Source organism: Thamnophis sirtalis, unplaced genomic scaffold (genome assembly GCF_051295495.1).
Source record: "Thamnophis sirtalis isolate CommonGarterSnake01/CBP01778 unplaced genomic scaffold, rThaSir2_p1.2 scaffold_3, whole genome shotgun sequence".
In the NCBI taxonomy this organism is placed as follows: domain Eukaryota; kingdom Metazoa; phylum Chordata; class Lepidosauria; order Squamata; family Natricidae; genus Thamnophis; species Thamnophis sirtalis.
The window spans coordinates 70,330,391-70,346,139 of NW_028261383.1; the positions used below are offsets into that span (position 1 = coordinate 70,330,391).

A 15,749-nucleotide genomic window follows, 5' to 3' on the forward strand; every position below is an offset into this window, starting at 1 on the left:
TAGCAGTTTGAAAGCATGTAAAAATGCAAGTAGAAAAATAGGGACCACCTTTGTTGGGAAGGTAACAGTGTTCCATGCACCTTCAGCATTTAGTCATGCCAGCCACATGACCACGAAGACGTCTTTGGAAAGCGCTAGCTCTTCAGCTTTTAAAACGGAAATGAGCACTGCCCCCTAGAGGTGGGAACGACTAGCACATATGTGTGAGGGGAACCTTTACCTTAATAATCTATTTCCAGAAGTTTAAGATCCGCCAATTTCTTTTATTTCAAAATGAGAAGTATAATCTGAGATGTAAAATGATTTAACCTTTCCCACAATTTCAGAAATAATTGATGGAAATTTCCAGAGTGAAGGGAAATTGACTTAAAGGGAAATAGAGAATACAGCTATTTCAAGAGTCTGTAGAAGCTGTTGTTCTTTCTGTTTTAGCTCATAGACTTTTTATTTATCATGTTCTCTGTGTGCTAAATTTTATTGATTTTTATCTATGAAAGCTATGAAAACTACACTGCCATACATCAAAAATATCTCAGAAACATCTAGCAGATTATTACAACTAAAGCCCTCCAAAACATCTTAAGTAAACCAAAGGATCCAGTAACGCAAGAAGAGAAAAAAGAAATCACCTACAATATAAGTGTAATTCCTTGGGATTCTTAACAGTCACTATATAACAGCCGGACATGCAGAAGGCTAGCAGAATGCATCCATCAACATCAATCAATCAGAAGACATGATAAAAACTCAATGTCACAACATTAATTTTAATTGAGAAACGTGACCATCCTAGACCAAACTATATTCAAAAAACACCAGGGAATTCCTGGAAACTTGGCATTCAGGCAAACAGACACGTTTACACACAATTCAAAAAAAATACAATAAACAGATAAGGAAGCAAAAATGCCAGAACACATTCTCCTTAACAACCCACACTCGGATACGATAGTTCATAGGAAATTTCCAAAAGTGATTAAAAAGTGAGGCTTGCAAATGCAGTGTCCTTTTAAAAATTCCACTAGTGGTTGAAAGTAAGGTACCTAACCCTTCCAGTGCTCAAATCTGGGTAAGACCCCTGTCCTGTGGTCTCCTCACAAGGAGCAGCCCTCCAGAGGACATATGGGTGACTGTCCCTCCTCTTATCCACATAGATTCTCAAGAACCAGGGTACCCTGGCACAGGGATGGGTTCCAGCAGTCACTGTTGCCGGTTTGCTCGTGGCTGTGTCACACACACGTGTGCTTGATGTGCGCTGTGTACACATCCACAGTGCAATAAAAAATGTTCCGTGCATGCGCAGAAGCAAAAAACAAGATGGTGGCAGCTATGGTGCTGCTGGAAGAACCGGTTTGGGAGCATGGCAGGCCTGGGTTGCTGCCAGTTCCAGAGACCCAGGGCGCCAAACCATTACTGGTTCGGCCAAACCGGGCCAAACCGGTAGGAACCTACCACTGACCTGCCACTACTTTGGTAAATTACTTTGGTCTTCGCTGCAGTCATTGACTCCAAAGAAAAATTTCTACAATGTGGTGGGAAAATAAAGCTGAATAGTTTGTGAATATAAAAGGTTTCCAAACTGTAAGTTGGAACACCCAGATCTATCTGCTGTACGATGTCAAAGACAGATTTCACCTTTAGTTCTCTCTAAATTGAGTAGCAGCAGAGAATAGATAAAAAGGCAGAGTCATATATGTCACCAACACTCAACATTGTTATTTGTCTGCAGAAATTCAAAAATTCAAAATTGAAAATGAATCATGTCCTAACATCAGAAGTGGAAAAAAATAGCTGTTTTTAATTTTATTGAAATATGCACAATAAATCTATGGCACTATCAATCAGCAGCTTTTGCAGACTTACCTCAGTGAACGGTTCAATTCCTCGGGTTTTGCAGGAGGTGGTGTCAAACTAATTTTCCGGGGGGATTTGGCTCCATTTTCCATGCGCTTGCTTACAGCTGAAGTAGGAAGACCAGTAATATATTGTAAGGGGCCGATGACTGATTAGTAAACTAAATAAACATACACAACACAATACAAATCGTGCCTTTCATGAATATCCTCAAAAAGTAGAATGGGATGTTCTCCCAAGTTGTTGGAGTAAGATTTGAATATCAATAATTAAGCAACAGTAGTTGTTTTTTTAAATATAGAAAAAATGTGGATGGATACTGCACTACAGGCACTCTAAAAATGGAAATGATTAGTTTCCCTCAGCCACCACACATCCTCTCTCACAAAGATAATGGCTTAGGCTTTCAAAGAAAATTGTAATGCAAAATGGCGCAATATTAATCCAAAATTAAAACTATACTCCTTGCTTTGGAATGTTTGGAGTAAGTCAGAGTTAGGAACATAACATCTGTACATATAATCAGATATATGATACCAATAGAAGGTAATCAGAAACCTCCATTTAATTTTAAAAAAAACACCTCAAAAAAGCCAGAACGTCACAATACAGCCAAATCTTAAAGGTTGTCTGTATTCCATGAGGCTTTGTGGGACTCCAGATAATCTTTTTTTTCCCCAGTTGTATTCTTGGCTTCTGTGACATTGCATAAAGAGAAGTGCAAGAAAAAAGGCAGAAGAATCAACAGAAAACTATGGGATCACAAAAAAGAATTAATATATTTAACATTTAGCCTCCAAAATTGTATAGCATTTTCTGTATGCTGTGAAGCAATTTCACTTCAAACTCAAAATTCTGCACAGGCCTGTCCTATAATTGAACTAGTGTATCATTCTACACTTGTCCCCTTGAATTAATAAGTGTGATAAATTAATAGACCCATTTGGATAAATAAAAGGATGTGATTTCTCCTGTGAAAAAATAGAATAAGAGCAAACAAAAATAAACTAAAGACAAAGCACCTCAAAAAGAACTATAAAATGGGTCCCAAACATTGGGAAACACCCAATATAACTGACAATCTATCAGCAAAATTCAGCTGATTCCCACTTTTCTGGACTACTGTAGAAACTACCCTTGAAGAGGGCTCATGGCATCCAGAAGATTTCTGAGAAGCTACTGAGTGAAACTAAACAACATGAGCATAATGTTGCTAAGGATCTTCTTTCTTCACTGGATGTTGTTAGAGACTGCCTACATTTGAACCAAAATAGAGTTCCAGATGTAATTCCAAGGGCTGCTTTTAACTTTCAGTTTCTTTATGGAAAGAAGCCTCTCTCATAGTGGGCCTTTTGTCTAGTCTTCTTGAGAAACATTTTGGAATTTTGGCTGACATTCAGTGACAGGGTTTCATGGATAGAGTCCACTGAGTTCATGGACTCGGACAGAGCCTAGTTATGCTGGCCAATCTTGGAAGGAAGGATGCCCTCCCTCGCCTTGCAGCTCCAGAGATCTTCAAATTTCCAAAGCAAATTTTCAGAGAAAAGGAGAAGACAAAAATCTGCTGACATGATACAGGATTTCACCCACTGTTGCAAATGAGTTTGCTCTATAGCAATAGCAATTAGACTTATATATCGCTTCATAGGGCTTTCAGCGCTCTCTAAGCGGTTAACAGAGTCAGCATATTGCCCCCATAGTCTGGGTCCTCATTTCACCCACCTCGGAAGGATGGAAGGATGGGTCAACCTTGAGTCGATGAGATTTGAACCGCCGAACTGCAGATAGCAGTCAGCTGAAGTGCCCTGCAGTACTGCACTCTAACCACTGCGCCACCTCGGCTCTTAGCGAACAGTTTGCATGGGAGTTGTGGAATATAATGGGTGATTGTAAAATTATAAAGTAATTATCTAAGAAATCCATCAATTTAAGAAGTATTTATCCATGTTTCAGGTATCACACCAAAATAATAGCACAATTTTAAGCAGGAAATAGAGAATACTATATTCGGCAAAAAGGCAACGACCCAGTAGAAATTAGGTCAGGATTTGAATAAAAGACGTGTTCTTCAAACAGCAACTGAATGGATACATGTGTCTAGTTTAAAAAGCTGAAATCTGTTTAAATAAAACTCATTTTTATCAACTGTTCTACTAATGAGTTTATTTTAAGGGAACAAAATAAGGGAAATTGCTTTTTCACAACATATAAATATACTGAAAATAAGTGTCAGGCAAGGGAAGTACTTGAATTAATTTAAGTACATCCTTTTTAAATTGGAATGGTATATACAAGTCAATATGAGAACAAACTTTAAAAAAACAGCCTATAATGTCATCTGATCATTTACCGTATTTTTCAGAGTATAAGACACACTCCCCCTCCCCCCAAAAAGAGGGTAAAAATCTAAGTACATCTTATACTCCGAATGTAGCCACCTGGTATAGCAGATGCTGCACAGGAGGCATAAACCAAGGTGGTTCGCCCCTCGACCTCCTGTATTGCCAGACAACCTAGGCGGAGGGAGGTCGGCTTCTGTTCATGGCCTGGGAGACAGATTTGGCCAGGAGGAAGGCATGCCCCGTTTTTGCAATCGGGAGAAAAAAGAACGTTTCAGGCGACGGGTGGTTCCAGGCTGCAGGGATCGCAGCGCGGCCTGGAAACACCCATCGCCTGAAACTTTTTCCTCCCTGATTGCAAAGTGCGTTCTTCCTGGCCAGATCCGTCATGTTCCCAGCAAGCCTCTGCACCTTTGCTGCCTCAGTCATATGCTGATTCTGCATGCTCCGTTTTTGGACAAGGGAGGAAAAAGAGCACACCCTTCTCCACCTTCTCTTTCTTCCTGGCCAGATTGTGTCCCAGGCCAGGAGCAGAAGCCGACCGCCCTCCACCTGGGTTGTCTGGAAAATGGGGAGACTGAGCAGCGGCTTGACTTACACCTCTCACGCAGCGCCCGCTTCACCTGCCCCTTCTCGGGTTGTTCCAGATGGTCAAGATCGTTGTGCTGCCACCCAAAAACACTGTTACCACTATGTCTGCTGTCTGGAACCACCCAAGAAGGGGCAGGTCAAGCAGGAACTGCAGAGATCACGGTGACTGGAAAGGAGAGACGTTTCGCTTTTGGGACTCCTGCTCGGCTCCCGGGAGGGTGGTGGCTCCTCACATTGCTGGGGAGTGAAGTCATCATGGCCATTGTCTCCCCTGAGCTGCCCACCAAGTCTCTGAGGCACCTGTCGCTTGCAGAAGGAGAGCGTCTGAGAAACTGGGAACGAAAGCCGCGCTTGGAACCTGCTGAAAACCGCTGCCCGAAAAACACAGCTTTCTTTCCCAGTTACTCAGAGGCTTTGGTTTAAGGTGCTTTACGCCACCCTCCTCCTCCTATTGCAAACGAGAGGTATCTCAGAGACACTAGATTTCTCGGATGCTAGATTGGGAAGTTTAAAACTTGGAATGGGTTACAATCAAGCTTGATTTAAAGTCTTTGGCTCCTGAGAAAAGCCTTCATGGAGAGCAGATTGGTCCTCTTCCCTTCCTGCACCTCCCCCCAATCTCCCCGGATCTGTCATGCAGCAAAGAGATACGGGCACAATAGCAGCAATAGTAATAAGCACTACATGACAGATCCAGGTGGATTGGGGAGGGGGGATACAGGAAGGCTTTTCTCAGGACACTAGATCTCCATTTTCTCTCTGGTTAAGGTATTGGCATCATCTGGATCTTGGGTAGTAGAAGAACTGCGGGATAGAAATAAAACTTTGGAATATGGGAGCACCAGGTTGGGAGTCTCCCTGGAGCCTGGCACCTGCTTTTGCCCTGAGACTAAGGAAACAGGGTTGCAAAGAGGGCTGTGAACAAGCTTGGTTGTTCAAGGAAGCAGCCTTGCCGGGTCATTTTCTTTGGGCTTCCCTTTTGCCCCTCAGGCACCACCGCAAGGAACCAATAATCCAAATGGATTCTCGCCCAATGGGCCATTCCCAGTTGAGCGCAGCAGCAGCCATTTAGCAGTCCACACACATCTTTCCCTCATCGCTGAAGAGAAGAAGCGAGCCGACTGCCGCTCCTTGGTCAAAGCAGCTCCACATCACTGCTGGTCAGAGGGAAGGGGGGAGGGAAATAAAGCGCAGAGAGGAATGTTTAGTCCTGTCCTGCCATGGGAAAGGTAGAGAAAAACAGATTTGAGAGTGATAAAAACCTTACCCTTTAGGAAGACCGAGCCCATCTGGAGTTTCGGAAAGCCCACAGCACATTATAGCAGCCTCCCCCACCGCCTTTTCCCATGGGCTTTGCAATCACAGCACAATCTCCCCCCACACGCGAGTGGAAATCATCCTGTGACAGCAATTTAGGGAACCTGTCTTTAACAACCTCCCCTTTTTCCAGGCTGAGCCTTCCAGGTCCAGATGGTTGAGGACATTCAGGTTCTAGGTTCCTTTTTAGCTGCAGCTCAGGATGGGGCAGTTTTTCACCTCCCAAACCCCCCACACATTGCATTTTTGCCCTCCCCGCCCCCAGCATTTTGCAGGCCTGCCAAACTCTTTGCACGCCCAGTTTCTCACAAAAGATGGAGGGTTCAGAGGATTAGGAGGCCTGCAGAGTGCTCCTGGGGACCAGAGAGGGCAAAAACCTTTTTTTAAATTTACCTCTTCAAAATCTTGGTGCATCTTATACTCCAGTGCATCTTATAGTCCAAAAATACAGTACATTTATTAGCTTAGTTAGATAGCTTTGCCAGAACCATGTTTGGACAAGAGGAGAGCATGTAATTAGTACATGACAAAAGTTTGTAAAACAACTTTTGCATTAAAGCATCTTACCCAAACTGAGAACCAACTTCCAGAAATTTAATGAGATCTCATTGTAACATGGTGCTCATATTGAAACAGAATTATTATTTTTTACATAGGAGAGAAATTAAAAACCAGCAAACTATTAATTGCTGCATTTTACATTAACTGTTACCATAAGAACAGCAGAGCATGAAATAAGATCACAGCTGAAGCTCATTGTTGTTGTATATATCAAAGTACTTGCATATATAACATAATGGAGCCTTATGTTCACAGAATCTTACCTGACAAAGCGTCTGCTGTCTGTTTTTGCACCAAGTACGTTACTGGTTTAACCTTTGTGACACTGGGTTTGGCTTCTTTCCTTTCTAAGAATTCTCTCTGATACAAAACCATATTCTTGACATTACCTTGAATAGGAAAAAGCAATACTAAGTGACATTCACAGCTAACAATTTGTTTATTGTGTGCCTATATTATTAAGAGAAAATAAGATGGGTAAGTAAACAGGAGTTATGCTGACAACTTTGTGATATCAATCCAAAGACTTTACTGAACAGGAAACAGATGTTCTATACTTTTTCTATACTTTTAACAATTCTCCTATGTAGGACAGAAATGTCGAGATCAAAATAACCATTCTGTAAATCTCTTAGTTTCTTAGGAAGTCTTTAAAGAAAGCTGGGTAATAGCTGATGAAGATGATTTTACTTCAGTTGATCTGGATGAAGATCTAGCTAACTTTAATAAAGTAACTTTAAACTTATCAATATAGGACCATAATCGCGAACCTATGGCATGTGTGTCACAGGTGGCACGCTGAGCCATTTCTTAGGGAATGCAAGGTGTTGCCCTGTCAGCTCCAGCACACATGCATGTGCTGGCCAGCTGATTTCTACCTTCATTTTAGGCTGCTTTTCTGCTCCGGAAGCTTCTGGAGGGCGAAAAACAACCCAATGTGCAAATCGGAAGTTTGGGAGCAGAGAGAAAAGCTCCTACAGGCAACCTGGAAGTCCATTCCTGAATTTCCAGGTTGCCCGTAGGGCCATTTTTCACTTTGCGGACGCTTTAGGCGGCTTCCTGAAGCCTCCGGAGGGCAAAAAATGGCCCAACGCAAAAACTGGAAGTCAGAAAATGCCTCTGGAGGGCAGGGGAAGCCATTTCTGCTCTCCCCAGGCTCCTAGAAAGCCTCAGGAGCCCGGGGAGGGCACAAAACAGATGCACTGGGCTCACTGGAAGTCGCAAAACGGGCCATTTCTGGCCTCTGAAGAGCCTCCGGGGGGGTGTCCTCGGGTTCCTAGAAAGCTGTGCGCACATGTGCGGGGCAGCTGGGGGGGCTGTCACGTGCGCATGCACAGGGGGCACGGCATGGGGGGGCATTGTTATGGGGTGGGCACGCAAATGCATGCAATAGCACACTCGCTCGTGCTTTTGGCACCTGAGGCAAAAAAGGTTCGTCATCACCACTATAGGAGAACTGTGTTTATGGTGGCAAAATAGTCTGGTTGCACCTTTTCCAACTAAAAAAATTCCATTAAAAGGCATAACACTTATCAGTTTCTCCCAGTCAGGGATATATAACTGAAGAATATAGTGAAATCAAAAATGTTAATTATATTATATGACCAGAGATTGACTCAAGAGTAGCGATGTCTTCAATACGCTTACCATCAAATTCTCCGTGATCTGATAATAGTAGGTTACTCCTTAGTTTACAAAACCTGGCTTTTGAACAAACCTTTTCCTTGAGATCCCATAACCTTAATTTTATGCTGTGTTCTCTTAGCTTTATTAGAAACTCGTTGGTAACATTAATTTCAATGCTGTGGTTCCATGAAATCCATATCTGGTCATTTTCAAGCCAGGGTTTCACTACCTATTTTAAAAAGAAAATACTACTGAAACAATACATTATCAACAATATTTTCCAGGTCACAATTAAAGAATATGCTTTTAAAGCACTAGAAAGACAAATCAGTGAACGATTAAACATGTTTTTTCCCCTCTGCCCATCAGCTGAAAGTCATAAAATTATGATACACATGTATAATCTTATTAAAAGTAATAACGGCTGAAACCTTTTAAGCTCAATCCAAATGCATTCAGTGATCAAACTTTAAATTTAGGCAGATTTCCCTAACAGTGTGAGCAAACTCAATACAAACAGAGCAACATTTTATAGCAGGCCAACTTATTAGTACATCAAGGCTGTAACTAACTACTCTGGCTGGCAGTAGCTCTCCTATATAGTACTAGAAGATTCTTTTTAGTTTCAGAAGCCAAGGGTTGAACCCATGACTTCAATGTTCAAATGATGTTCTCTCTTCCCTGAGTAGTCCAAAAAATGAAATATAAGCTGGATATTATAGAGAAATCCCGTTTGCCTGATGTACAATTAGTCCTCAATTTATGACCACAATTGAGCCCAAAATCTATGTTGCTAAACAAGACAGAGTTTTGCCCCATTTTATTAACTTTCTTAAGTGAATCACTGCCATTGCCTAAGTTAGTGACATGGTTGTTAAGTGAATTGGCTTCCCCACTGAGTTTGCTTAACAGAAGGTTGCAAAAGGTGATCACTCGACCCTAGGCACTGCAACCGTCATAAATACATGTCAGTTGCCAAGCATCTGAATTTCAATCATGTGGGGGGGAGGGATGCCATTACAGTCTTAAGTGTGAAAAATGGTAAGAAGTCACCTTTTTTAGTGCCATTGTAACTTTGAATGGTCACTAAATGAACTGTTGTAAGTAGTGGACTTCAACTCCCAGAATTCCTCCTCTCGCTCTTCATCTTGATGATGTGTGGACGGGCGGGGGGAGGGAGATGGAATCAGTTCTAAACAGCATTGTAGATTTGTGGAACCTCTTCTATAGAAGAGGTTAGAACTGGCAGGAACCCACCCCTGCTGTATGGTCATGCCGGTTGCTTTTTTTTTTTTAAGCAACTCAAAAGCTGTAGTTGACTTAACATCCCAAATGCAAAAAATAAAAATCAGATAGCAATAGCCCTTAGACTTATATACTACTTCATAGTGCAGCCCTCTGTAAGTGGTTTACAGAGTCAGCATATAGTCCCCACCAATCTGAGTCCTCATTTTACCAACCTTGGAAGGATGGAAAGCTAAGTCAACCTTGAGCCAGTTAGGATCAAACTTCTGGCAGTTGGCAGAATTAGCCTGCAATACTGCATTGTAACCACTGTGCCACCATGGCTCTTCATTTGGTGCTACAAAATGCTTCATGTTAATGTAAGGTTGGGGTGCTCCTTATATAATGTACATCCTTTAATGTAGGAACATAGAAGAATTCTCCCCCAGATCTTAATGTTCAGGCAGGAACTTACTAAGGACAACCGTTTAAGTACTAAATACATGTACAAGTACATGTATTTATGATGGTTGCAGTGCCTAGGGTCGAGTGATCACCTTTTGCAACCTTCTGTTAAGCAACAGTTAAGTACTGTTAAGTACTAAACCTTTGACTGAAACACAATTGGACTACCTTTGCAATATATCCTTATATATATAAAGCTTCCTCATTCTCTGCAATATATTTATTCATCTAGTCTTCTTGAAGAAAAATATTGTTAGAAAACATAGCAGGCAGAAGTCTATCTGGTCTTGCCAGTAGGTAAAGGTAAATTAAGACATCATTAAAAATATGTAACAGTTAACAAGTGATGACCATTATAGATACTGTTTTTTTGTTCCTTGCGTCACTAAATTTCTAGAGTAAAATTATTTGAAATATAGACTTCACCCATCATGTGTACTTATTCAACTTTAGCACCCATGGAAATATCACTAAATAAAACTACTGGATCAAAGCATACCTGCTGTGATGTTGAAACCCCACAATAGGTTTCTAGCATACCACGATGCATGAGCACAGAGAAATAAAATTAATGTCATCCATCCTTGGTTTCATACATTATTTATTGTCATTCATTCCCCAGAATCTTATCTGCACTTACTGAAATATTCAGCGTGGATGGCTTTTTAAATTTGCTTCTGTCGTCGTCTTTTGGAGTTCCTGGCTAACAAAATGACAACAGAAATAAGAAAGGAAAAGAGGACAAAAAAACAACAACACAAGACTACCAGTAATGAAAATACAAAATAGACTTTTTCATTCTATACATTTCAGAAGTCTCTGATCTATTAATATGCTATTGATGCTATTTTTCTAATATTTTAAATCAAATTTAAAATATTCTGCAATTTAAATTTTAAAATTTAAAATGCTCTGGAACCAAACAAGACAGACACAGACTTCAATGGATAATTAGAACTGCAGAAAAAACAATTGCTACCAACCTGCCTTCCATTGAGGACCTGTATACTGCACAAGTCAAAAGGAGGGTTGTGAAAATAACTACAGACCCCTCACATCCCGGACATAAATTGTTTCAACTTCTACCCTCAGAACAACGCTACAAGGCACTGCAAACCAAGACAACTAAACACAAGGACAATTTTTTCCTGAATGCCATCACTCTGCTAAACAACTAATTCCCACAACATTATATTATCTTCTGACTGTATTACTATTATTATTCTTTGCCTTCCTGGTACCTATCTCTTCCCACTTATGACTGTAACCATGTTGCTTTTATCTTCAAAATTTATATTATTTGTTTCCTAGTATAATTTGATTGCGTAGTAACGTATGACTATCACTAAGTGTTGTATCTTATGATTCTTGATGAATGTATTCTATTTTATTTTTCTTTATGTACACTGAGCATATGCACCAGACAAATTCCTTGTGTGTTCAATCAATAAAGAATTGGCCAATAAAGAATTCTAGTCTAGTCTAATATTATAATTATTAAAATAACACTATGTGATTTTATAGCACTTTAATTTAGAACCATTGATTCTAAAAAATTTTGACTGGGCAAACAAGTTGTTAAAATTCTCAGGAACTATATGTATCACCAAAACACGGTATCAACTTACAATTCTCCTTTGCCAACAACCTTCTATTTTGTCATCCAAGCTCAACTACAAATATGTGTGTCTAATACACTAAGTCAATTTACTGGTAAGGTTTTCAGGCATGTAATTGTAGATTGCAATAAATGTTACAGTTAAGACTGTAACTGACTTAGTCATAATCAGGAGTAAGAAACGAGAGTTTGTATTTGGCTCACTTAGTTCAGTGTGCCTTCTGAAAGTAAACTATCCATAGCCACTACCATTTTCAAGGGCAAATAATGAAGTGTGACTTGTGTATTTCCATCTAATATTGGGACATCTATGAAAGGATAGGATTTGCATTATGATACCACTACAGACATGTTATTTTTTTCATCATCCCAATAGAAGCAGATAGAATTGATTCCTCTGAGTGATAATGTGAATTGTAGAAGCAGCAATAAAACACAGGGGTTTTTTTTATCTGCCTTCAAAATATTGGTCAGTTTGCAGGTGATGGTTCGTTCTCGGAGCTTGTGAGTTGGTTTCCGAACGTTTCATTACCAGGCTAGGTAACATCTTTAGCTGAGTTTAGACTCCACAATTGTAAGTTGAGCACTACTTATATGAAATAAGCTCCAAGTCATTTTAGTGATGTTCATTTGTCCTGGGGCCAAGATGTTAAATGAGGTTCTAGAGCCTGATGCAGAATGTAGAGAGGTTGCAGAAGATGCCATGGTCGTTCCTGTCTCATCTCTATTCTGTTCTGGGTCACAATGACAGGATAAGAATAATTCATGTCTTCAGCACTTTATCTGATGGATCCCTTGGAAAGCACTGTAAAATACTGAAAGGCATACAGATGTCCTTCCAACCACAGTGCCACCAACCATCATCCTGTCAGTTCTGTTGGAATCTGAAGAATTCCTGTCCCACTCTCAGAAGCAGGTCAAAAGAAGGGCATCCTCATCTTATTGAAAACTTACAAAAATCTACAGATGCAAGCCCCATTCTTCCTATAGTAATTTAGCCAATCTCCCATGGTGATTTTCTATAGAGGACATTGTGCTAAGTAGATCATCTAGGTAGGATAAAACACGACTTTCTGCCCTCTGGGTTCTTAAATGGTTCACAAGCCCATTTTTACCTTAGGTGCTTGTGTGAGGTGGGAAGTGGGTGCTTCGAATTGAAACCAAATTCTCTTGAATGTAAACAAGAAGAATCTGCATGGGTTTCTGATTAAGGCAGCCTCTGACAAATTTATCCAACCTAGGAAGTTATCTACTTTAATTTCTTCGTTCTAAAAGTTCAACATTTGTTGAATTTACTCCATTCTGGTATTGAGAATGATTTTCTAATGTCCAGTTTTCTTTGATATAGACCTCATTGTGTCAAGCTTTAATCCTATCTCCTTTGTCATATTCTTCATAATTATCTGGTAGAACACCTAACACAAAAGGTAAGAAAACATAGTGGTCTAATTTAGCTTTCCAGTTACTGAATTTCATTTCTCCAATATTTAACAAGATTGGCGATATAATATAAAACTGCAATGCAGTACTTCCAAACATCTGGAATGTATTATGATTATTTAAGTAATAGCAATAAATAAATAAATACTGGTAGTTTATCTTTTTTTTACCTTAGATTCTGTATCCAGAAATAATTTAGCCACTGGACCAAACAATACCAAATCTAATTTTCGAGGTTCAATATCATCTGGTAGAAGAAAATACTCCATATGATAAAAACGATGCATTTTTGGAATATATCCTTCTTTTGCTTTAGATCCAGATCTCTGTATGTCTGCTTTAGAGGCCTGCCCAGGTTTATTTGCTGACAATAAATAAATAAAATAGAAAACGAAATAGGGAGAGTGAAAGTGAGTGTTGCTGTTACAATGGCTTTGGTCTATTAAGAATCTCCAAGATTGGCATTTTACATACAAAAGTATAATCTTAACATATTTACTTTGGCCTAACTGAATATATGAATTAATCTGTGTAACTTATATTCCAAAATGAAAATAAAATAATAATTATTTGTCTCATAACTTTAATTCAATGTTTGTAAATTTATCCATACATACTAGATAAAATTACCAAAAGATGTTAAACAAACATCCAGTCTCCATTCATCCTTCCAAACAACAATCTGTACCAATATTAGATGCTGAACGGGCAGCTCAACGGTCATTCCACTTTTTCCAGAAATAGCTATAGAATTCCTAGGATAGCAATAGCAATAGCAGTAGACTTATATACTGCTTCATAGGGCTTTCAGCCCTCTCTAAGCGGTTTACAGAGAGTCAGCATATTGCCCCCAACAATCTGGGTCCTCATTTTACCCACCTCGGAAGGATGGAAGGCTGAGTCAACCCTGAGCCGGTGGGATTTGAACCGCTGAACTGCTGATCTAGCAGTAGCTTGCTGCAGGATGTGCTGCATTAGGTATAAATATAGATATAGATGACACTTATTTCCACTTTTAAACTAATATTTAATATACCAGACATTAGGAATTATGAAAAAGCCAATGTAGCATGTGGCATTTATCCGTATCTACTGTACCGCCCTCATATATATCAGTGTTTTACATGAAGTTAAAATGTGCTGAAACAGAATCGATACAATTTTCACATCTTTACATCCCAAAGAAAAGCAATGGATGGGATTTATAACATGAACTTGGTATAGGATAGTGTTATTTAAATACAATGACAAACATGTAAGATCCTTTCTATGCTCAGTCTCCTATGCAGTACTCTGTAAACCCCCTGTGACATGTTCAAAAGAAAAAGAACTTACAATGCCATTTACCTACTTGGAAGAAAAAGTGGAACAGCCAACGAAACCGAAAATGTGCAGGTAACCAGATGCTGAACATCAAGTTCTTGGCTTCTCAATGAGTGAAGGGATGCTAGATTTTCATCTTCAGGAGTGGGATGACCACCACCGCCTCCACCACGAACATACATTTCTGGGCTTTGGGTTACATAGCTGCTGCCTGAATATTGTGTATAGTTGAAATCTGCCTCAGGTGTCTCTTCTTCCTCATTTTCTCTCTCAGGATCTAGCTGTTTACTTGCCATCCTGGGACAGAAACCCGACTATTAATAATTCTAATTTCTTCTGATATGTGCTTTTCTTTCTAAAATTAATTACTTTAAAAATGAAGTAAGCAACCTATGCTCTACTAAAACTCTCCATAAAGAGAAGTTGGAAAAACCTTCTTTGTATGTCCCTTTCCAACAAACACAAAACTCATTGGAACAAAACCAGAATATGAACAATTGTTTATTTCGGGCCTGAATCATCCTTGAACAAGATGAAGGTGTTCACGCATATATAATACAAGCATAATTTAAAAATAGCAAAGCGGCTTTTCCTCTGGTTGCAAAGCACTCATTGGTGATTTGCATCATAGGCCGTTACATCACACAAATCAGGTAAAAATTAATCATTTCTTTGTAAATTCCTTCTCAAGCTTATAGCCAAATTTATTAGAAGACATTCAGCCAGTGGAAACAGCCTTACTTATGGACACTTTAAGTTAAGTCTGGATGCTCTTACCACAGAAGGTAGAAAGAAGAGCAGACTCATTCAACATTAAGTCTGCAAAGTTGCAGGTACTCCATTTCTGGCATAAAAAAACATCATGAGGCAACCTTGCTGAGCTACAATAGAGAGACTACCTAAAACCAATTTGAGCCAGAGCCTAATGCTGGAAGAAGATGTAATGCATACATTTAGCTTAGTTGGCAACCTGGAGTAACTATAAGCGATTCTTTCTTATTGCCACATGTAGGAGTGCCAATCTTGACATATGTTTTGCATGGCAAGTTTTCTATTAGTACCAAGCAAGGTGGCCAAAAGGTGCAAAGACAAGGGACAAAGGGACTTATGATGAACTGACACCTATAATCAATCAATCCAAACCAACAATAGCAATGCACGTAAACAAGCAAATTTCCATTCAAGCATTCCTGATGTATCAGGAACCACAGAGGCAGAAAGCTGCCATATGTTGTTACATTCAGTATTCAAGACGATGACTGGGTAGAAGATTAAAAATAAAGGTTTAACCACATAAATCCTATCCAGGGATTAGGAAATGAAACTTTTCATTTCAAATAATTTCTTAAGGCAAGGAGAACAAGCAGATGCACATATGTCACACTGCTACA

General features: G+C 39.7%; 1 protein-coding gene across 1 annotated transcript in view; it reads right to left on the reverse strand.

The window, feature by feature from the left end:
* The window catches only part of CFAP92 (cilia and flagella associated protein 92 (putative)), a 48,417-nt gene extending 33,692 nt beyond the window's left edge, over positions 1 to 14,725 (reverse strand). The window contains exons 1-6 of the mRNA XM_087709096.1: positions 14,387 to 14,725; positions 13,206 to 13,399; positions 10,618 to 10,680; positions 8,310 to 8,517; positions 6,926 to 7,051; positions 1,864 to 1,960 (exon numbers count right to left, since the gene is read on the reverse strand). Coding sequence (XP_087565222.1) covers positions 1,864 to 1,960; positions 6,926 to 7,051; positions 8,310 to 8,517; positions 10,618 to 10,680; positions 13,206 to 13,399; positions 14,387 to 14,654 — 956 coding nt within the window. The 5' untranslated portion in view covers positions 14,655 to 14,725. The remainder of the gene's footprint in view (positions 1 to 1,863; positions 1,961 to 6,925; positions 7,052 to 8,309; positions 8,518 to 10,617; positions 10,681 to 13,205; positions 13,400 to 14,386) is intronic.
* Between the last annotated feature and the right edge of the window lie 1,024 nt (positions 14,726 to 15,749).